A 23,994-nucleotide genomic window follows, 5' to 3' on the forward strand; every position below is an offset into this window, starting at 1 on the left:
TCTAGTTGCTAAAACGATGCTGCTTACCGATGAGAGAGAAGTGCGGTCTTCCTCAATTTGAACACGTGGTGTTAAAACACCAACTACAGGCACTTCAACATCTTCCTTGTACTGAAACATAAGTGCAATGATGAATAGAGCAAGAAACGAGCCATTCTGAAAATCAAACAGTATTTTTATTATGATTATTCTGTCAAGGCTTGATAGACTGAGCAGTTAGAAGAAATGCTTTTTGTCAGTTACATAATTCAGGATAAAAATACCAGAATCATTCCTACAAATACTTTTGTTTGCTCTACAAGTAAAGCAAAGGACCTTTAGTACAAGAAGAGTTACACTTGTAAGCCATCTGAACTGGGCAGTTTTCAACTAAATTTCTCATCGTCTAGTTTTAGAACTTCATAAAAGGAACTTGGAGCGGTTTTTCTGCTGCACGCTTCAGGGCCAATGCGTAAGTATAAACCCTGGCATCCACTGCAATATGTTCTTCTGCTATGAGTTCTGGAAGGAGGGAAAAAAAAAAAATTAAGTCCTTTACCAAAACAAAGATGTATAGCACTCCAGATGTGAATTCTTAATGCTATCACTAACTCTGTTACCTGGCAAAATCTCTCTCAGCTTTTTGTTTAAGATACAGTATTCTAGGATGAGAAATGCCATGAGGAGCTATGAGAAGAGAAGCTAAGGGTTTCTTGAGGTTCCCATTAGCGCATTTAATGTGTCAGAAAGCTCTTACCATCAATTCTTTGCAGTAGGTCATTCTTTGGAAGTGAAATAACTTCCACAAATTCTAGGAGAGAAGAAAAACATTTTATGCACCTTTAAATTAGCAAACAGCAGAGGAAGTCTACCTCAGTGTCCGGTATCACGTAAGTCAGAAGGGGAAACAAACTAATCAGCTTAATGCCATCCAGAAGCTGTGAGCTTTCATGTATCACAAAAAGGCGGATTACATGGGGGAAGGCAGCGACTGGGGTCATTAAAAAAACAGGTTTGGCAGAAAGAAAGTGGGAAAGAGCTGGGAAAAACAGTGTCGCTGACAGCTGTGGAGGATAAGAATCCTTCTAAAAGGAGACCACCTCCCCTCTGAGAATGGAAAATACACTGTTGAAGGGGACTTTTGTTTGGCTTATACTGGTACAGTAATGGATTGTGGATGTGTTTGAAGACCAAAACGGCACAAAGGGTTTGTTCTTGATGAATTTGTGTCGGCTTACACCTCCCCTGTCTATCTGAATTAGTTGTCTTCCTGGCTTGACCTACTGCTGCTGTGGATTCAGTAATTTGTATTTCCTGAGATACAGGTGCTGTAGGTGCAATAATTGACGCAGTAATGCCCCACAGGAATTTTCATGTCTAGGCCAAAGTCAGTCTCATGCATGTTTGATTAGGGTCAGGAGATTAACCAAGCCCCCCCCCCAAAAAAACAGGTTTAACTGACATTTTCTAAGTAAAACTTGCCATACGAAGATCACGCTTGACCTTACTGTCAAAAGGAGCAGTTACATAACATACCTCCATCATCTGCAAGTAAAAAAATAAGTTAAGAGTTTTGAAATACACTAGAGTTTACAACTAAAAAGCATTTTGATAGCTGACTGATTGTGAGTGACACTAGTTACTTCCAGGGTCAAGCCACAACTAAGAGGAGTATCTAGGTTCACTAGTGCTTATGGCCCTCAACTGAAGTTTGGCACCCGAATTTCTCATTCTGGGTGTGCCAACACCTGACACTTAACAGCTAGGCCTCCCCGCTGAATTTAGCGAAGAAACATGGCTCTGCTCATCTAGACTGCAGGATAGGATTTGAAGGATGTACAGCATCTAAATCAGCTGGGACAGAAGAGATGCAGTGGTAGGGATAGTTCTTTTAAACTCATTCTTTTGTTATCTTCTCAGAATTTTCAAATAAATGGTACAACACTCACCAAGTTTTTGCTTAGGTCTTGTATTCTCAGCCTCATCTCCATTAATGGTGACGCTCACAATGTGTGTTGTGCTGTTTGATAAACCCGGGTCCAAGCAGAGAGCTGCCAACAAGCACACGTAGAGGTTAATTTTTCAAAAGCAGAAGTCTGGTACCTCGATGTTTTAACAAAAGCTTTCACATGAATATACGCGATACAATAGAAGAACATATATTTGGCATATGTTCATCCTGGAAGAGTTGTGAAAAGTTTGTTATCACATGTTCTTAAAAAAAGTAATGTTTCTGTAACTCTCAGCTCTTCTGCAGATTCCTTGTAAGACTTGATTTCAGCAGTTAGGTTTACTTTCCATTCCACAGACTGAAGATTAAACTGTAATTCCCTTATAGACCTCTTCAGCCTATTAGAGTCTAATTTTGCCATCACCTGTCTCCTCCTCTCTCAGTCGCCAGCACGCAGCTGTACCCCACAATCAAGAGCCAAGTCTCAACTGTAATGACATTTACTTGAAATCATATGTAAGCTGCCTCACCTTTCTACCTACCTTCTCAAGTTTTACTTATGATCCTCGTTTTGCCTTCATTTTGTTTTATGTAGGAAGCATTGGACTGGTAACAATCACGTTCCAAAGGCTCTCTGGATTTACTCCAAGTATTCTCTCCTTTTTTTCTTTCTGGTTGGAGAACCTGAGTACCGTCACCTCCCCACAGCTGACATGCGGGTGACCTCCACTCAGACTGCATCATGCAGCTATTTTTTCTCCCTAAGTTCATGGATGTTGTTCACATTAAGTCCAGCAATTTAGACCTTTATACTAAAATACCAAATCACAGCTTGAATAATTGGGGTTTGTATAAAGGATCCTAATTAATAGCAAAGTTGTCCCCTATAGACATCAAACTTTTACTTTAGTCCTATATGTTTATCAGAAGTTCAGCAACTGACTCATCAAGGACCAGTGTCTCATTTGTACAGCCATGGGATACTACTCTGCTAATCTGTGTAGACCTTTCTGCACAGATTTTTCCTTTGGTTTAGAGCATTTTAGACATTTAGAGTCCCCATCAAAGACAGAATTAGCTTTGGGTGGGAAAATTAAAAAAAAAAAAAAGCAAAGACCTGGAGTACATTCAATGACTTCCCCCTTGTACCCAGTTTCTTCCTCCAACTCTCGCAATGCAGCGCTTTCTGCAGTCTCATTTTCCTCAATGAGGCCTGTGAAATAAATAATACCCAAGATCAATTAAAAAGCTCGCACTTAACTGCAATACCCATCCCAAGATCTAATCCAGCTTTACGGAAGAGGTGAGACATCCTCACGACTCTATTTTTACAGAGGGATAAACTGAAGCGTTAGTAAGGATTCCAGTTCCTGGATTCATCATGCTGCTGCCCACATCTTCAACTGATTATCTACAGAAGCATGCTACCTTCCCAGGAAATGGCATTAATATTCTCATGAGGGAAAAAAGCCAAATCCTTTCACTCTTAGAGAAAGGAGGAGTGGAGGGAAATGCAATATTCTACTACCAAACTACTGTGCAAAATGTCTCCATTCTGCTAAAATGAACTCATTTTGTATTCTTCATTATCAAATATTCCTATTTCTGAATAGTACACTGAGCTAGAGTCACCACAGTTTTCTGGTTAGAGCTACTTCATTAAGACTGACACTCCAAGCACATCTGAACACACTTAAATGTCAGCTTTATGTGACTCATCTTAATGTTTCAGTCACTTACCTGCAGGAAATTCCAAGCAATAGCTGTTAATTGGGGGCCTGAACTGTTTCACTAGAACAATACAGTCGTAGTGGAGAGTTCTCTGTAGTACCGCTATCACTGCAACACCTACAAATAGCGACAGAAGACACAAGTACATAGAATTTGAGTATAGCACAAAGCGAGTATTTAGTGCTAGATCTGGAAAGGAACCCAAGCACTGTTACTCTGAGCATTAAACGTTTAGATGCCTGCTCCAGAATCCCAAACAATGAATTTAAGCTCCTTATATCATGTACGGTGAGAGATAAAGCCCAAAATAGGATCTTCAAAGTACCCCAGTAAATGACAGGCACACGTACCAAGCAAGACGGAGCCTCAGCCCACCAGTATCTAGGGAAGGGCTCTCTTTCCTGCAGAGCCTGTTTGGAAGCCATTGTACGGAACCCCCTCCTACACTCCTTTCATGGATAAATCATGTCCCCCTTGTTTTGCCTCAAGAGAACCATATCCCTAGCCCCTACCAGCAGACCCAATTCACCAGTCTGTGAGCCACCCTGTATCAGGGCATCCATCATGTCTTTGAAATTGCTCCATTGTTCTAAAGTGAATACAATGACCTTTGGAAAACACTCCTACCAGTAAGGTTCTGATTCTTCAGCACTTAAGTTAGCATTTCATTAACTCAGGGTTATAGCAAGCTCTGATGAGCTATTTGTTCCACACCCTCATTCATTCAGAAACAGAATGGCTTTAAGTCTGCACCGGGAGTTTATCAGAAGAACTTTCACAGGAAAAAAAGCAAACAAAAAAAGTCACCAGTGTCTTACCGTCAGCTGAAACACCCTTTTTGTTGCCAGTACGCTTTACAGTTTCCCAAGTTCTATTTAACACAGAGAAAAGAACAAATGAATACATAAGTCATCTTCTACCCTTGGTACTTTCATTTAAAAGCAAAATATACCATCACAGACTGAGGCCCCATAAGAAAGCAGCTGGCCTTAGGCAGGCCCTGTCATATACTGGCACTATAAAATGTCTGTTGTATAATTTTGTTTTGCCTCCTTAAAGGAGGGAGAGGGAAAATAGTTAATTAATGATTGTTTAAGATCACTAAAAATAACTAGAAGACTTAAATGATTGTCACGGAACAGACAAGTCTTATAAAAGTGATTCTGGAAAAGTGCAAAATAAAGCAATTTATATATAAAACATGTCAGATTTTGAAAGACAGTTTTGTAAAAAGACCACATGCATTCTATCTTTTATCTTGCTTTTGCATAAGGTTTACAGTGTAAGTTACTGTGAACGCTCAGCTCAGTTACTTGAGCACACAAGGAGTACATAGACAAGGAATACCAAAGCTTCTCTCTCAAAATAAGCAATGAGATGAGTAAAAACCAAAAATCTACCAGCAATAAAAATCCTTTCACAAAAGCTCCAATCTTTGCTATTTTTTAAAAGGATACTTTGCTGATGAATTGGGAAGCACTAGAGAAAGCAATCAGTACAGAATCTAACATAAGGGGAGAGAAGTAAAGCCATGTTGTCCCATCTAGATAAATACAGCAAAACCAAAGCATACAAAAGAATTGGACAGGCGTGATAATATACAAGAGGACAGGAATTTGTCAATAGTATGCACGATGCAGCACCACCAGCAAGGAGAAAGGAGCCCTTAATGAAGAACCAGAAAAGCTATGAGACGAACTCTCTGATCATCACAGTCTAGTTGCATAGCTAGAACTTGCTTTTCTGCATAGTGTCTTTACAAGGAACTGGAAAAGCAAGGTAATTCAGGGTCCAAGGTACCCAAAAAGGATTTAGGAGCCAAATTCAATCCCACATGCTAGCACATCTGCTAGAGTAAGATTTTTTTTCTCTGAACAGTACGAACTATAAAGAAATCGCACAATGAATAGATCTCATCTTGTGTTGAGTAATAGGTTTGTAATGCTCATATTCTCTAGCCTGGGGCTAGTCCATAGAGTTGGGAACATTACAGGAATCCGAAATGCCAGACACAATTACCTGGTTTTACCAAAGGGATCAGTATAAGTTGTTTCTTCAAGCTTCAACCATTTTCTTTCTACAATTACCTAAAATAAAGAATTCTTTGTTAGATACATTATAAGATTAATCCCAAAGATACATGGGGGCCAAGGGGACAAACAACACAACTGTTTTTGGATTCTTTTGCAGACAAAATCTTAGCATCAGAATACATGCAGGAACAGGCAACAACATTCCTGTAGCTAATATGGAAAAAAACATTTACTCCAAGTTCTTGAATAGGAATAGAAAATAAGCCCAGTACCTTTTCTTAACGTGACTTTTATAACCAAGTTTCAATTAATTCAGTGGGATTTTATGTACTGGAAAGTCGTCATCTTTTTTAGAAGAATTTTGCAAAGGTCACATTTCAGCTGAAAAAGGGTCACTGGTCTGCACAGACTTCAGCTACGCCAGTGATCATGAGTGCCCACTTATCAGAGAGCATGGCCTAATAGCTAAGCATGCAAGACTGAAAACAAAACTTTTGAAACTCTTCTTGCCATGATCTCAGACTGTGGCCTTGTGTAACCGCGGTTTTCTGTAACTGCGAGCAGTGATACATACCTGCCCTTTCAGGATTTCTGAGAGCTGCTGATGCTGCTTGGCATTAACATTATTACAAAATGTCTTTTCTGAGCTAAATGAGTTTATTTGCCCTGGGATGTTTCCTCACCTTTTATGTAATTCCTTTAAAAGGGAAAAATCCCTAGGTATTAGCGCAGCAGTTTACTTCTTTTAATGTAACTTGTATTTTAAGCTTTGCTTAAGGTATAGGCAGACAGAAAGCTTGTCTCCAGAATTTTCTATCAAGTTGGCCATAGGTCTGACCACAGAAATCAAAAGTAATCAGAAAGATGAACAAATCACTTCCTATTGTCTAAAGCAACACACTGCTGACAGCAACAGAGCAAGCATAAGCAAGGGGAAAAGAGGATCTGGGGAAAAAAGCACAACATTAAATTGTAGCAAAGGATGAAGTCCAAGAGGTCATTCATGTGGTTGGCACACTACAATCCTCTAGTGCAGGACACGGAGCAAATAGGGCCTGTATGGCCATATAGATCTTGAACTTAAAAGTGAGAGATTCACCAACTAAAAAAAGAATATAGAGAAATGAAATGTAGTATATGATGCAGCTATAAGTAGTGTACAAAAGCACAGTACAGCATCAGCTGGAGGCAGAGGGCACATCAGAAGTGATTCAGGTATCCAGTAAATTGTAACTGAGCTGGATGAACTCACGTAATTCTTACAATCTGTTCTTCAGAACAATTATTTTGATAGGCAATTGAAATAACAATAGCATTCCTATGGTTGTAACTGTGGTGACACGTATTTTACATGTAGGAGTTTCAGCATTTATTTTGGGAAGTGTAATATTTCCACGTAACAGGAATTGGAAAAGGAGAGCTACATGTTCTCAAAAGGGCTTTCTAATGGCTTTGTGGTCACAAAAACAGCAGGAAAGGAAAAGATGAAGTATATCATGCTCATTACAGGTAAAAGTAGTAATTTGGTTTGGAAGCATTCAGGTATATTTTAAATAACTTTGTTTTCGCTCCTAAATCACTGCAGAACTAGAGTATAGGAAGATCCAGAAAAGAAATAGATGAAAATCATGTTCCATTGGTTGTCTGAGGAGAGGAATATATATACTTCAGTTAAGCAAACACAGCCAAATGTTTTGTGTTAATGAATTTTTTTAAACATTGCAGAGAACACAAAGAACTAGATTATTGATCGTAGTCCCATATTGCTGCAGCATTCAACAGAACTGGCAGATCGTTACCCCTGTCACCAAGTTATTGTTTGTGAAGCAGAAAGGGGAAAATGGCTGAAATCAGAACCACATCACTGTCATAGGTTTTACGTGTACAAAACAAACAACATCAAACAAAGTGTTTTGTTTTTAATCAGGTATTCTTAAGTACAGCCTATAGGACATGCAGCATAAATATTTACAATGGAACTGGTTCCACAATTCTCCAAAGTTAGGTGAAACCCTTGCTGCTAACAGCCTACAGGGTGAGAAAACTAAAAGTTGCCAGGTTTCCCTAGAAGAAAGAGAGAATTTTGTCACCCGCCTTGTCGGGTGCGCAATTAAAACCTGTGGAAGCTGGCCCAGAAGCATAACTTCTGCTTTGCTAAATCCCCTATTTAGGGCTGAAGGACACTTTGCAGGATGTGTTGCACTTACCGTACTCAGTTTTAGAATGAGTTATTTTTATTGCTTTATTTCTGTTTCTTTATCTATTACTCTGATGGGCAAGTAACATCTGCTTTTGCTTACAGCAGCCTGACTGTGGGAACCCAGAAACACGAAGAAGGAAATAAGATCAGCCGCCACTTTCATGGAAGAAGATATTCCAACATCAGACCACGTAGTTACTGAAGGGTTACAGAACCACTTTTAATATAAAGGCCACTGGCAGAGGCACGGTAAATACTCTCCTGTATTAATCCCATAAAATGACTGAAAAAACTAAATAGCTTAAAATACATAAGATCCAATTACAAACTTCCAATGACACCAAAGAATACGATATTCCAAAGGAGAAGAACTAAGAGGCATTATGGAAAAAAAAAAAAGAGGATAAAATGAAAATGTTACCTGCAAAAACACAGGTCTTAATAGAAAACCCAAAAAGCTTACAAAAATTAAACCCGTTATGCTTGAGAAATTTTCATATTAAAAAAACCAACCAAGAGGAAGAGCCATAAATATATCCCAGCAATGTGAGTCTCTTCTTTTCTGAAAAAGTTTTGTACCTTGAAACCTAAAGAAATTACAAGACTGTGTTCATTGCAAGGAAGGAGCACTGGATAAAAGAAACTACATTTGTTTTATAACAACAGTGTAATGCTGTTGCCAAATCTGCCTTTAACACCAAAGATTAACTTTTAAGAATTCACTTAGAAGAGAACAGAAACAAATACAGGCAGTTTAAATTAGGGTGAAAGTGCTCCTAATAAGCACCCAGAAATACCTCCAAATTCCTTCCTCAGGACCTGATATTTTCTGATTCTGTGAAGACGTGAGCACAGTATTTTTGAAAAAATCTTACTAACCCCTCACTAATGTCTTTAGAACAGCAATTATCTAAATTCAAACCCTTTCAGAAAGCATCAAAGAAGGTACAATACTAAATGTTAAGGCAACTCTTGGTAGTTCATCATCTTAAAGGGACAGAAAACAAGGCTGAGTTTCACGTATAGTCTCTCAGAGGTACCAGCATTATTTCTCAACATTGAAAACAGCCTGAACAGACAATACAAGAAACAGCTGCAAAATCAAAAAAAAAAAAAAAAAAAAGAGGAAGCTTAAAATAATGCAACACTGTCGATTTCTCTCTCCCCATTGATAATTTGTATGATTATTTCAGCAAAGAGAAATGCCACCTTTTTAAACTGTCTGACCATCAGGAAGAAGTGTTTTGTCTATTGAACAGATTTTTACAAACATACAGCATCTATAGCATTTCTTACTCTACACTTACAAACATTCTGATCAGTCTCAAATAACTGTTATTTAACAACAAAACATGTGTCAAAACCAAGCATATTATACCTCTTCTTTAAGGACGAACTGTCTAGCAGTTTTTGGAACTTCTGTGGATGTCTCAGCTGCCATTTTCAGGAATGTCGGGCTTTTCCCCTCCTGTGCAAAGTCCAGATTACTATGAAATAAAGTCAATATTTGCCTTCAGAGTAAAGTTAAAAGGTTCATTTCTGCATTCTACATTAACAAATAAAACTTGCTGGAGAAAGTTAGGGACATGTGATGGCAAGTGCAATTCACATTTTCAGCTCCACCTGATGGTTTCAGAGTCAAATAATTCAAAGGAGAAGTGGGAGTTTGGGTCAAATCCCTGACTTACATAGTTGTAATAGTCCTATCAGCTGTTGAGTAGCTATGCTGGCTAAAGCCACCCTCCTTAACTATTCAAAGGTCAGACACAGACAGAGACAAAATTGATCCATTTCAGTCAAATTGTTTCATTCTGATCTGGATGAAGTGCTGTCAACACAGCATTACCACAACAGGACTAAGCACTTCACTGTGAAAGTGGAAAAGAAAACTTACACCAAGAGGACTTCAGTGGTAAAAATTGTCTGCTATTGAGAAAGAATCAGAACTAGAACCTATTTCCACCTTACACACATCACAAATAAACACTCAATCCTTCCCCCCAAAAACAAGGTCAAAAAGTCACCCATGTGTTGCAAGTCTAGGTGGCACATGGAGTTAGCGTGACCAAAGCACGTCAGTCTCTCTTACTGGGAATGGTGTAGCTAACACCATGCCAAAGGCAGTTGAATACATGCCCAAAGCAAGACTCTGCACCTGCAGCTCAGTGCCTCAGCCTGCATCCTAACGCTCCGTAGGAAGATAAGATTGTCCACTCACTCTCTCAATCCAGTTCTAGATGAAAGGCACACCAGGCAGCAGAAAAATACGATGCATTAGAGATTCACCATTAGTCCCCTGTCTCACTGTGGAGGTATGGGCCACTTTTCAGCACAGAAACTCTTATTCCAAGGAAGCTCAGCTCTGATACTAAGTTGTAGTACCGAAGTCCTGAGAATCAGCATGAATCATAAGCAAAAAGACAGTGCAAAGAAGCAAACCAGTTTAAACACCAGGAGAGATGAGATAATCTTAAAGATCTCTATCACTCTTAGCGTTGATGGTCATAAACTTTCCACAAAGTTAACAGGAATCTTTCCGCTGACTTCAGCTACAGTTTAATAAGGCTCTGTGAGGTCTCTAGCATTGAACAGCACCTGAAGTGAGAGATCACCGTCTCTGTCATACCCAATTTTAGCACTCTTATTTTTTACTTTATCCTTTTATGGTAACATCTACTGCACATTTGTGAAACATGCACATTAAAAGCATGGAGCAACAATCAGCTTTCTTGCATATTAGATTTGCATTTAATTCCACAAAGAAGTTAAAAGGAATAGGTAGTACAAAATATTTCTGGTTATCAGCAGGATGAAAACTAATGTACATAAATCCATTTTCTCAGTATGTACACAGGGCAGGCTCTTTCTTAAGTCTTAAGACAGTCATGTTGCATGAAGTAGGTCGTAGTAGTCAAATGTTCAAATCGTTTTTACGTAACCTAAGTCCTGAAAAGGAAACCTGACCTATTAAACCCAATTCTGTTCTTTCATAAATACGCTCTATAATCCTTTCTCAAAGCAATGAAGCTCCATCTTAAAACTATGTAGGTTTACTATCTGCCTTACTATTTGCATGAAAAACTGTTCTAGAACCTCAGTTGCTTATCTTCCAACTTCTATCTCACGTTAGTTCAGTTAGCTGTTACCCATTTTGAGCCAGCAATGTCTCAAACTCTCTTCACTTAGGATTTAAGAGCTGTGGCTGGATAAGGGCCATGGTCTCTTGCTGTGACTCTAAAATACAAGATCAAGCTTTCCACCAACTTATGCAAAAGAAGCACAGCTCAGCATAGCAGTTCCAAGAGGTTCCTGGTCATCCAGAAGAAACAGTCAAAGGAGGCTCTGAGTGATGCCCTGTCGTGGTTTAACCCCAGCCAGCAACTAAGCACCACGCAGCCACTCGCTCACTCCCCCCCCACCCAGTGGGATGGGGGAGAGAATCGGAAGGAAAAAGGTTAAAACTCATGGGCTGAGATAAGAACAGTTTAATAGAACAGAAAGGAAGAAACTAGTAATGATAATAATAACAATAATAAAATTACAACAATAATAATAAAAGGATTGGAATATACAAAACAAGTGATGCACAATGCAATTGCTCACCACTCACTGACTGATGCCCAGTCAGTTCCCAAGCAGTGATCGCCCCAGGCCACCTCCCCCCAGTTTATATACTGGGCATGTCACATGGTATGGAAAACCCCTTTGGCCAGTTGGGGTCAGCTGTCCTGGCTGTGTCCCCTCCCAGCTTCTTGTGCCCCTCCAGCCTTCTCGCTGGCAGGGCAGTATGAAAAGCTGAAAAATCCTTGACTTAGTCTAAACACTACTTCGCAACAACTAAAAACATCAGCGTGTTATCAATGTTCTTCTCATACTGAATCCAAGACAAAGCACTATACCACCTACTAGAAAGAAAATTAACTCTATCCCAGCTGAAACCAGGACATGCCCAAAGTATACAGCTTTAATAATACAAAAACCTCATACACCTAGCTACAACAAATTCACCTCCTATGTTTGGAAAGAATTATAGCCTTTTTGTTGACAATGTAAACATATCAAGAGAGTATATAGTGAAACATACCATAGAATCGCAGAAAGGTTTGGGTTGGAAGAGACCTTAAAGATCATCTAGTCCCAACCCCCCTGCCATGGGCAGGGACACCTTCCACCAGAGCAGGTTGCTCAAAGCCCCGTCCAACCTGGCCTTGAACACTGCCAGGGATGGGGCATCCACAACCTCTCTGGGCAACCTGTGCCAGTGCCTCACCACCCTCACAGCAAAGAACTTCTTCCTTATATCTAATCTAAATCTACCCTCTTTCAGTTTAAAGACCTTACCCCTTGTCCTATCACTACATGCCCTTGTAAAAAGTCCCTCTCCAGCTTTCTTGTAGCCCCCCCTTTAAGTACTGGAAGGCCACAATAAGGTCTCCCTGGAGCCTTCTCTTCTCCAGGCTGAACAATCTCAACTCTCTCAGCCTGTCCTCATAGCAGAGGTGTTCCAGCCCCCTGATCATCTTTGTGGCCCTCCTCTGGACTCACTCCAACAGGTCCATGTCCTTCTTATGTTGGTGGCCCCAGAGCTGAACGCAGTACTACAGGTGGGGTCTCACGAGAGCAGAGTATAGGGGGCAAATCAGCTCCCTCAAGGTGATATCCTTGTTAAAGTTTTTCTTTGATAAGACTGAATAAGTCTTCCTCTTTTAGTCTCCCCTCACAGGAAATCCTGTTCCATTGATCATACTAATCCTTCTACATAAGTTTGCAAGCATCAGTGTATCTTTCTCAAATGTGGATTACCACATTTGTACCCTAAATCCCACAAGCAGCTATAGTAATGGTTTGTACAACAGTATTAATACTTACCTGTATCAGTTACAAATACATAGGAGAACCTCCTCTCATGGCAGAAGCTGTTTTCAACACAGCTTGCCCTCTTCTGCAGCAGACAGATTCAAGGGTGGCTTGGAACTTAAAGTAACAAAAAAATACACAGCTTCAGTGGTTTGAATTGTCACTAAAATCTAAGATAGGTGAAGACAAGAGAGAGGAAGACTCATCAATCTCAGCTTCTGTAGTTTTGATCTCCTCCACAAGTGGGTGCAATAACTCTATGTACGAGTGACATTTTAAAAAGTTCCACCAAAAAAGTAATTTTTTCATCTAATTCATCTGACTGTATAGAAGTGAGAATTTCTGCATTAGAAAGCTGAAATACCATTTGGTTAAATGAAGGCTGCAATTCTGCCATCTCACATGAGTCATACTGTCAAGGGTGGCAACACCTTTTGTTCATAAACAAAATTAGCTGCAACTGAAAGTTAAACTTAACACTACAATGTTAGGTTTCTAAAGCCCTATGCTGGGTTTCAGAATAGACCTTATCTTGCAGCCCTCAGACAGAAAGGTTCTTCTATCTCATAAAATTACCACTGCATTATTTGAGTTAAAAATGCAACACAGCTTGCACAGTAGCCTGGGAACCTGACTACCCGACTTATGATTACATGAACTCTATGAATATAATTTTTAATAGTTATCAGTGCAATCTTAAGAATATGGCAATGTGTCCACATTTATCAGCCTTCTTAGCACAAATCAACAGCACTTGAACTACAAATTATGGAAAAAAAAAAAAAGTTTGGCCCGCTTCTACCTTCTCTGATGATTTTTGTGGCTAGTATTACAGGGTACTGCTGGCAAATTATGCTACTTGTTCCATTTATTTCATGTGGGGGTCAAACTCAGCCCTGAAAAAGGCATACCATTTATAAAACGTGTAACTTTATTCCCACTGCTTAATCCCTTATTGAGTAGCTTCCTTTCAAGGCAACGCCCAGCCATTCTACAGTTTCCAAATTGTCCTTCCCAGTAATTAAAATCTTAAGCTAACTGAGGCCTGTGAATCAGCTCAGAGAGTAGCTAGGCTATCAGGGCTTTACAATAACCTATCCAAGTTACGATAGATGAATTAGCGTTTCTAAATCACTTTTCAAAAGATATACTCTAATCCAAACTACACATCCCAGCTGAGAGCAACCAGATTTAATGGAAGCTCAGCAACGGTGTCCTAAGGCAAGCTCAAGATAAAACAAAATACAGGGTTTCTTATAAAGAATGTGTGAAAGGGACACTGGCAGTGTTTTACGCACAATTTAACCAACAGCACGCTGAGATAAGTGTGCTGAAGATAAATATTGCTAAAAGCTCCTAAGTCACTTTAAACTTGTTACTATCAAGTCAGTGCACTTGCATTTCAGCAATACGATTCTAGCAGCAAAATCAATTAATTAGCAGAAGTTGATGGGAGAGAGGGAAAAAGTTCCATTTTTGTCATGGTGTTTAGCAGCGTGGACGACCTGCTCAGCACTAAATGAAACACAGAAAAATAACTGGTTCTCGCCCTGCAAGACAAACAACAGCAACAATAAACTTGCACAAGCAGAAGAGGTTTAGCAGCATCTCCGTATTGTTATCGACCTTCCAGACAACTGACGTGTGAGCGGGCCTGGGCAGACGGCCTCAAACGGCAGAAGCGAGAGCATGTGTGGAAAGCATCAGATGGAAACCACTCGGCCCTCCACGCAGGGGAGACGACGGCAGAACCACGGGGCTTAAAAAGAACACGTTATTCAGTTATTACTTGCGCCTCCCCAAAATAAAACAAAACGCAGCCCTGCTGGAGGTGCGGAGGCTCCGTCGCCTCAGAGCTCCGCTGTGACGCTGGAGAGATGAAACCTTACAGGAGCACATGCAAAGCCAGAAAGCAAAGCCTGCTAGGCGGGGAAAAAACACCCGCCGCTTCCCTGAGGCCACCCGTGTTTTCAACGTAACCACCTGGAAACCCCGCGCTGGGGCCACGCACACGTACGGAGGCCTGGAGAACGGCCCGGCAGCTGAGGGGAGCCGCTGACCGGGACCGGGACCGGGACCGGGCAGGGCGGCGGCCGAGCTGAGGTGAGGTGAGGCGAGGCGAGGCGCGGCTGCCGCCGTGTGCGCCGCTGAGGCGGGGCCGGGTGTCCCCGCGCCGTTGTGCGCCGCCGATGGCGGGCCGGGTGGTGCCGAGAGCTGCGGGGGAGGTTCCGGCAGGAGCGGGAGCTTCCGGGAACGGCGGGGCGAAAACGGGCCGAGCCGGCACCGGGCCGGGCCCGGTTGGTTTCGAGGGAGAGGATGAAGAAGGAGCAAGTGGTGCACTGTCAGTTCTCTGTGTGGTACCCGCTCTTCCGGGCCGTCACCATCCGCAGGTGAGGGGAGCGGTGTGGGGCCGGGCCGGGTGTCGGCCTAGGCCGGGCGAGGGGCCGGGAGAAGCGGGTGTGAGGGGAGTAGGGGAGCTCTGTGGCGGCGAAGGTGGGGAGGCCTGTGGGGCCGGGCTGGGTTGGTAAGCGGGCTTGTGTTGGGGCAGGGTTGGGTGAGATACAGGGGACCTGCGTGGGGCGGGGGTGGGATGGAGGGTGGGGAAGGCTTGATCGAGCTGGGGCCTGGTCCCTACGCCCTGAGGAGGGGGTGTTTTGGGCGGCCCTGGGGCCAGGCCAGGCATCCCTCTGCTCCCTGCTCGCCTGGTGGGACTCTGCGCTGAGCACCAGCTGATATAGCCACATCGCTGCTGTTCCCGCTTGGCTGCTCGAAGAAACAGGCTGAACGCGCCCAGGCCGAGTGGCTGAGTTCGTGTTTCTGTGTGTTTCTGGAAGCTGTAGCAAATTCTGCAGTTTCTAAGGTGCTGTGGCAGGTCACAAGATGGTTACGAGAGCTACCAGTAACTCTGGAAAGTCAAGCTCAAGATAGGTGACCTGTTGGATTAAAAAGCGCTGACATCAGGCTTTTAGTAATCAAAGCATTCAGTCTTTTATAATTTTTAGTGTTTAGCACATGCCTACTTTTGGCAAGTTTAGCGATAGTCCTGCATTTTTGGAACGTTCGGGTGGTATAGGCAAATTTTGGTTTGGACCTCAGAAGGGAAACCTTTAGTTTGAACAACACGTTGTCTCCTCACTAGCCGCACACACTCTTTCTTTGAATTTCTTAAAGCTTTGAAGGAGTGGGGCATTGTTGTGCATTTCATCTACAATTTTTGCCTCTTTCTCTTCTACTTCTCTGGAGGGAAAATGGGTACTGCTTTTTGGGAAGGGACGAGATGGGAGAAAGAGAAATGGGTTTTTTTAATAGTGTCAGAGAATAAAACATACTGTTATTGAGCTATGTTCTATTAAAAAACAAATTCTTTTTATTCAACTCTTGTTACTTTTTTTAACAAGTAATATAACATTAAATAATAAAAGAAATTATCATGTTTCTTCCAGTGTTATACTTCCCCTACCAGAGAATGTGAAAGAATATTTGTTGGATGATGGAACGCTTGTCGTTTCCGGAAGGTAAAGAGTGTTTCCCCCCCCACCCTCCAAGTATTAATACTATTTTATATTCACGGTGCTATTTTGTATACACATACTATGTTTTGCGTAGTGAGTTTTTAAAATTTGACTAATCTGGCTGCAGTAAACCTCATACTGTATGAGCATGTGAATGGGCTGACTGTTGCTGTTAGTAAAACTTGGATTGCTGGTGCCTGATGCAGATCCTAAAATCCATTTAATACACTTTAATACTTCTAGGCCAAGTAGGGGCAGTTCCTTCTTTTTTTTTTTTCCCACCTCTCCTTGCGGAGTCTACCAGTCTCTCGGTTGCACAGCCTGCTGGTTTGTGTTTGGTTGCTTTGGTACGGTTAGCTCCAGTTCAGAGGCTTGGTCTGTCCCATGCCATTCACATGCCTGCTGCCTTATCCAGGGGTGAAGTGGCATTACCTGAGTTTAATTCTCAATAAGATAAGCGATATAGAAAATCTTGGTAGTTATTGAGTTTGTATAATCCTTTGCATACATATAATCCATGCATATGACGAGGCTGAATGTCCTGTATGTATACCTGTGCCAGGATTTTGGATGTAGGAGAATGAGGTGGATAGATATGAGAAACAGTTGGTAAGAACCTAGGGCTTGTTCTTTGTTTTCTGCTTAGAATCTCACTGTATGGCTTCCTTGTAAAATGATTATTGCAAGCATACATCTTGTTAATGGCCAGACTCAGAAATCAGTCCGCACTTCATCATTTCCTAACTGGTAGTTTGCCTCTCACAGAGCAACCAATTAGGCTGTGAGTATAAGGGAACTATGTCTAATTTCTCAGGAACCAATTTATGTAAAATTGAAGCTGTTGTTTAAACACCTTGTAAAGATGAAAGGTCTTTTTCAATTTTAAAATTCCCTTTTTTAATAAAAGGTATCCAGAAAATTAGAATTGTTTTTAAAACCATTTTGGATAAGAATTAATACTGTCACCTGCTTCTGCAGAATTGTGCAGCTTATTTAGCAGCAGCCATTTATTTTTTAATAAGACTTCAGAAGAGCTGAAACTCAGGGTGTGACTTTACAGGTATGTTATACAAACAATTTCTGCTGTCTTGTTGTGGTTTAACCCCAGCAGCAACTAAGCACAATGCAGCCGCTCACTCACTTCCCCCTTACCCTGTGGAATGGGGGAGAGAATCGGGAAAGAAAAAAAAAGTAAACCTTGTGGGTTGAGATGAGAACAGTTTAATAGGACAGAAAGGAAGAAAATAATAATTATAATAATAAAATGACAATAATAATAAAAGGACTGGAATATACAAAACAAGTGATGCACAATGCAATTGCTTATCAGTTGCCGACCGATGCCCAGTCAGTTCCCGAGCAGCGATACCGCCCCGGCCGACTCCCCCCAGTTTATATACTGGGCATGACCTCACATGGTATGGAATATCCCTTTGGCCAGTTTGGGTCAGCTTTCCTGGCTGTGTCCCCTCCCAACTTCTTGTGCCCCTCCAGCCTTCTTGCTGGCTGGGCATGAGAAGCTGAAAAGTCCTTGACCTAGTCTAAACACTACTTAGCAACAACTGAAAACATTAGTGTGTTATCAACATTCTTCTCATACTGAATCCATGATATAACACTATACCAGCTACTAGAAAGAAAATTAATTCTATCCCAGCCGAAACCAGGACGTCTTCAATGGAATAATGGACAACTGTATAATTTACTTATATTTTTAACACGTTTCCAATTTAAAATTCCTTTTAGAAATGAGTTTTTCTCTAAATTGAACTTTCTTAGCTAGAAGTGAATGTGGTCTTCTTGCTGTCAAGGCCAAGATCCCTTTTTATCTTCAGTAAACTGGTATTGGATCTCTAGATCTCAAAAACTAAACTGATAGTTTAATCCCTATGGAATGGACTGCAGCGACTTAGCTTGTTGAAGAGTTGACTTTTGGCAGGGCCGTACGTTTGAACTTACTGTTTGCTACACTGACTTGCTGTGAATAAGTTGTCTTCAAGAGCTTGGTCTTTTCCTTTAAGGTCTTCACACTCAGTTATATTGGCTAAAGAACTTCAAAAGTCACCTAAAACTTAAAGGGAATATTTGCAGTCAAGTGCTTTCTCCCCGATATGCTGGTGTTTACAACTGCAGATCTCACTTGTGTAGAAAAAGGAACTTTTCAGGAAGAAGCTGATGACTATGTATCCACTTTCTGCAGGATCTTCTTTTCTGTGTGTGGAGTGTGAGGACACTCTCTTTTCAGAACCAGCAATTCACAGGTCAACATCTGAAACTCAAGTTTTATAAATTTTTATTTGGAAAAGGAGTATGGAGGCAAAGCATAATTTAAATTGAACTAGTTTTTTAAAAAAAAAAAAAGTTTGTTCAATTTGTGCTTCTGTCAGAGTACAGTAAAGTTCGAAAAGAATGATTAATAGGGTATTGAAAAGCTTTGATTATGGTGTTTTCAGAGCAGAAAGTGATATGCTAATTTGAAAGAAGCTAAGTGTTTTGGGTAGGGCCCAAGTCTAATGCCAGGTCTTCAGTTTCTGTACTGGCTTGCTCTGATTTTACTCTGCCAGGGGTTTTGAGGCTTAATCTTACAAAAACATTTTGAGATCAACAGCTGGTAGATGCTATGGAAATGTAATGTATATGGTCAAGTCAAACTCCAGTGCTTAGGGATTTTTTTTTTCCTGCTAATTTTTTGTTTTAGAGAAGATCCACCAAGTCATGCTCAGGAGGGGAGTGACGATGCAGAAGAAATACAGGTCAGTATAAAATGCAACTTAATGTCAAGTCTCTTGAGAATTAAAAGGTATAATCTTTTCTGCATAATTTATAGGTGAGGAGAGTACTTCACAAAAATAATAATCATGTTGTAGTTGCCTTGAAAAACTTAAAAACATCATTATTTATACTGTGATGTCAGGGAAGGTTTAAAACGTTTCTATGCTCTTTCACTGAAGACTTTTTAATTTCTTTATTTATTGATAATTGCATTTGTAATAACGAGTAGGGAATGTTGAAGGATGTTGGAATTGAACTTAATGCTGTTTCATGCCCTGAAGAATTAGGGGGAGTGCATTTGGAGGAGTTATTTCAAGAAACAATGAAACTTTCTGAGGCTATAATAGCTCAGAATGGTATTCTAGAAGAAAAATGCTGAAAAATGTTGTAAGTACAAGGTGACAGAAGGTACAAAAAGGAGATGAAAAAGAAATATAAGTGAAACTAATGGATCATGGGTCTAAGGACAGAAGTGCTGGAGACAAGCTTTGGATAGGGAAGACTATGAGTTCTGAAATGTCCAAGTTTGTGATATAAATCACAATTAAAATATAGGTATCATCTTTTATCCATACTTTCGAACAGTACTTCTGCTGAATATACAGTATTTTTCCTGTCTTAATTTACAGTCGTAGTAATTGGGAAGATGGTGATGTTATGCTACAGGAGCTCCAGGGCAATGATTTGATCTACATGTTGTAGGAAGCCATGTGAACTCTGGTGTTCTCATAAATTATAAAGATGTCTCAGGAAACCAGTGACCTTTGATTTGTTCTTATTTTTAACAGTGGTCAGATGATGAGAATACTACAACGCTTAAGGTAAGGTCCTGTAAAAGCCTAACGTGTGGGTTTGTCAGCAGTATCCTTTCTGCAACCTTGTCATATAAACTTGTTGCCACTTAGAGATATCTGTTGCTGTATTTAATGTTTTTCAGACCATTCTAGATGAGTAGCAGTGTAGATGTCTGTAACTTTAAGAAAGTTTTGCTGGCTTAATTTTATTTAACTAAAAATAAAATGTTTTTCTTCATCCCTAACAATCACACACTTGTTAGACTATAGGAAATGAACTGAAGTATGCCTCTAAATATAGCTGTCTTTCATTTTCACCACTCTGAATGTCTCCCAATTACTTAATCAGACTGGATGCAGAAGCAGCGAAGCCCCTGCAGCTCAATTTTCACAGCTCTTCTCTTAAACCTGTGCCATTATTTCCTCCTAAGTACATTTATTTCTATCATCTTTTTTTTTTTCCCCCCCCTGTCTTTATGCTCTCCTTGCATTGTGCCTGGCTCAGAATCAGGATCGTGATGGATATGAACCAGGCTTCCTTGATCTTTTACATCTTTTTTGAAACTTGCCGTTGCCCTATCATTGTCACAGTTAATATACTTGTGTCACTTATCTGTCATTGATACTATTACTTCAGTCCTATTAGCTACCTAATGTTCAACATAGTGTTGAATTGCTCACATTGGATTAGGTGCAATATAAACACAGCCCTGCTTTGAGTTGTGCGTATGCCTGCACAGTATTTATAGTCTAGATTTTAAAACTAATACGTGCCAGATCTGCACACACCAGTAGCTTCAGTTCAAATATCTAAGCTTTGATAAAGTAGATGCCTTAGCCTGTAAATTATTCAGAAGAAGCATTTGGGTATCCATCTTACCTTTTGCAAAGCTCATGTTAATGTTGCTAAAGAAATAATACCAGACTTTTGAATCAGGTTTCATTATAGTGTACAACACAATAAGGAAATATATAATCAACAGGTATGATGCCCATAAGAAGGGTATAGGCCAAGTGATTTCAGTTTAGCTAGGTAAGCATTGTGTACTGTGTACAGATTGCAGCTTTACAGCTGATGTTTTACTGGGGCTGGCTGGGATGGAGTTAACCTTCAGCTGTTGCTGAACAGTGCTTGCACATTGTCAAGGCTTTCTCTTTTCCGGGTCTGCCCCACGCCCCTCCCCAGTGACTAGGCTAGGGGAAGGCAAGGGAAGGAGAGGGGACAGAGCCAGGACAGCTGACCCAAATTGTCTTGAGAGAGACTCTGTACCATATCACATCATGCTCAGCAATAAAAGCAGGGGTAGAAGAAGAAGAGGGGTGGTTTGGCCTCCAAGGTGGCTTTTGTTCAGAGACTGGCAGGGCTTTGTCTTTCACCAAACCTGGAACTTTGAAAATGGTTAATAATGAACACGGTTTGTGCCAGTGGCTAGTTCCTACAAAAATACACTTACATTTGGTCAAAGACTCCATCCATGGGAAATACTCTTTCTCTACCTGAAAACTAGGGACTGCTCTGAGGCCAGTGAGTGAATGGAAATAGTCTTTTATGTTTTTAAGTGTTGCCTGTTACCAGTTTGACAGTGATGAAGAGAGTGAAGAAACAGTCTGTGTATAATGCAGAAGGGTGGGGAGCTGCATCTGAAGTTAACTGCAAGAGATGAGAATGGATCAAGTAGTGATGTGGAAGCTGAACAGGGAGACACTGGGGAACATAATGTGTAAAGAATAGTGGGACAGGCTGGAGGCTCCTGTTCTGCATTTGCTGTCAGCCTAGGGCGTTCATATCTTACTAATGATAAATCCCAGGTTATAATTCTCTGTTGGTTTCTTGGCTCAGGGTGCAGTAAGGTGGGCTGTGGTTGTGGCTATTCTGATTTGATGACCTGCCTGAGTCATCAAGTAGAACTTGCTTCCCTTGCCCCTTCTGTATTCTGAAGAAGAATTAGAATACAGGATTGTAGAAAATTCTGTGTTTAAAAAAACGTGCATTAATATTGATAGTCGCAAAGTCAGGCATTCAAATTTTAGGAAATGTTAGAATCTAGCTTGTTTGTGCAGCCTTAGAGCTATCCTCTTGTGTATATTTCTTCACTTGTATTAATCAAATGACATGATGGTAGTAACATTTCCCCAGGGAGGCTTAGTATGTGCTGGTATTACATATATAGTATGACTCCTGACTTCTGTCAAAACAAGAGGAGATTGGATCAGAATGCAGTGGATGAAGAGTTTTACCTCTTGCAGGAACAATTTCTGGAATTGACTGAAGCTCTAAAAATAAAGTAAGAGAAGTGCTTTTTCAGTTTTTCAAGTGTAGTTTCCCATGGAGACTAGGTAACGTACTAAGGAAAGATTCAGAATGTTTGAAGTTCAGTCTAGGTCACTGCGCTAAAATGTGAGAGGATTTTTTTTTTTTCAAGTGTTTGCATTTGGGGGGCTTCAGAAGGGAGATGCCAAAATGTATGAACTTTTTTTGATCACTCGTGTGGCTGTGAGGGCTTTGTTGTTTTAGAAGCATCAATTAGCTTTAGCCTAGAAGTTATCTTTGAGTTGAGTTTAAAAACACTCAGGCAGAAGTAGTGTTCTTATATACTGTTTGCTATAAATCCTATTACATGAAAAATCTTTGACATATGCCTGAAATCCTTTCATGTTACTTTAAAGGTCAGCAATCTAGTTTTCTCTATTGCACCACATTCAGAATGGAGTTTATAGCATCCTGAGGAGTTGTTTTTTTTCCCGTCTTATGTTTACAATATTGACAATGTTCTTTACATTTTTCTAGTAAAATTTTTCTAGTCCAACCCATACCTTTGCAGTGTGTCCTCTGTTTTGATACAATATATTGTTAAGGAGCTACTTTAAGACCTAGTTTAAGAGCTAATTAGTTAAAGTATTACAACATTTTGTAAAACTAAAGCTTAAATGAGGAGCTGTCACTCAAATTGGCTATGAATTGATTTATTTACTTTTGCTCTCTTACTGTGCTCCTAAATGCAACTAGAGAACTATTACAAAACAGAACTGATCTCTTTCTACCTTTTAATATTTTGACAGAATGCTCCAACATTTGTACTTTAGATTTTTTTAGATGCTTAATTCTAAACAAACTATTTTTGAAAATTTGTTTGTTTTTAAATCTTCTTGGGTCTTACTTGTATACAATAATCTACCATCAGGTATAAAACAACAGGTATGTATTTAAGGTCTGTTTATTTGACTTCCATGTTTGCCAGCTGTTGCAGCTTTCATGGTGAATGTTATGAAGTTTTGGGTTTTTCCCTGAAGTTCATGGAATCTTGCTAGCAATGAGAGTGAGAGCTGGAGACATATTTTCAATTTTCTCTGATTGAAAGAATGTCAGAGTTGACTCTTAAGTGATTTATTTCTACAAATACATTATTTTTGTGGGGTTCTTGGTTCCCGATTTTGGACACGTTTATTCCTTCTACAATATGTATTTCTGATGGTATTTAGAAGATCGCTACAGTTCACTATTGAATGTATTGAAACTGATATTTTTTGTTGTTGTTGTTCTTTGTTCAGGCACCAGAATTTCCTGAGTTCACAGCTAAAGTTCAAGAAGCAATAACTTCCTTGGGTGGTAGTGTTTTTCCTAAACTTAACTGGAGTGCTCCAAGGGTAAGGATGCTGACTCCCAAACTTGTAACAGATGTTATAATCAGGAATTTTTTATTTGTTTTGTTTTATCTTGATGTATTGGAAAGTAGAAGAGACTAGGGGTTCCGACGAAGGAAGAAGTGATAGACAAGATATCAGTGAAGTATGATACAGCAAATTGTTCTGGTGGATTAGAGCTAGGTGATGCACTGTTTGGTGAGGCTGATGCAAGACATCACTGTCTTACATAAAACCCTGTATCCTTGTCACAGATAACAGTATGATGGTTAGACTCTTCTCATTTACGATACTAGTTGAAAACTTTGCCTGAGATAAAGATTAAAAAACCCACATTTTTTAAAAAAGCAATAAACTTCCCTCTAGTTATTTTTAGGTACTCTAACTATACCTTAAGGATGGGTACACCGATATGTTTTTGTATCATATTCTCAAGGGAAACTTGTGTTCAATCAAGCATTCCAAGAAAAGTGTCTGGAAGCAGCAAGGCAAAAATTTAATTTTTTAAATGGATTTGCTCTGT

General features: G+C 40.2%; 2 protein-coding genes across 4 annotated transcripts in view; one reads left to right on the plus strand and one right to left on the minus strand.

The window, feature by feature from the left end:
• Window positions 1-157: 157 nt before the first annotated feature.
• On the minus strand, window positions 158-14,898 carry NUDT5 (nudix hydrolase 5). 3 transcript variants are annotated; one of them, XM_041123400.1, is made up of 11 exons: window positions 14,769-14,898; window positions 12,764-12,868; window positions 9,273-9,362; window positions 5,681-5,748; window positions 4,480-4,532; window positions 3,671-3,778; window positions 3,048-3,143; window positions 1,929-2,030; window positions 1,516-1,524; window positions 737-790; window positions 158-501 (listed from the first exon to the last, which is right to left on the minus strand). In XM_041123400.1, the coding sequence occupies exons 3-11, from the start codon at window positions 9,333-9,335 to the stop codon at window positions 392-394; spliced, it is 663 nt and encodes a 220-aa protein (XP_040979334.1). In that variant the 5' UTR covers window positions 9,336-9,362; window positions 12,764-12,868; window positions 14,769-14,898; the 3' UTR covers window positions 158-391. The 3 variants fall into 3 exon arrangements, with proteins under 3 accessions (XP_040979334.1, XP_029872252.1, XP_040979335.1); XM_030016392.2 differs by having other exon boundaries at window positions 9,273-9,381; XM_041123401.1 differs by having other exon boundaries at window positions 9,273-9,381; window positions 14,735-14,885.
• Window positions 14,899-14,933: 35 nt separating this feature from the next.
• Window positions 14,934-23,994, plus strand: part of CDC123 (cell division cycle 123) — a 35,065-nt gene continuing 26,004 nt past the window's right edge. Inside the window, exons 1-5 of the mRNA XM_030016391.2 lie at window positions 14,934-15,141; window positions 16,195-16,266; window positions 18,962-19,016; window positions 19,824-19,856; window positions 23,379-23,474. Of these exons, the coding sequence (XP_029872251.1) occupies window positions 15,068-15,141; window positions 16,195-16,266; window positions 18,962-19,016; window positions 19,824-19,856; window positions 23,379-23,474 (330 nt within the window). The 5' untranslated portion in view covers window positions 14,934-15,067. The remainder of the gene's footprint in view (window positions 15,142-16,194; window positions 16,267-18,961; window positions 19,017-19,823; window positions 19,857-23,378; window positions 23,475-23,994) is intronic.

The sequence above is a fragment of the Aquila chrysaetos genome, chromosome 5, assembly GCF_900496995.4.
Source record: "Aquila chrysaetos chrysaetos chromosome 5, bAquChr1.4, whole genome shotgun sequence".
Taxonomy (NCBI): domain Eukaryota; kingdom Metazoa; phylum Chordata; class Aves; order Accipitriformes; family Accipitridae; genus Aquila; species Aquila chrysaetos.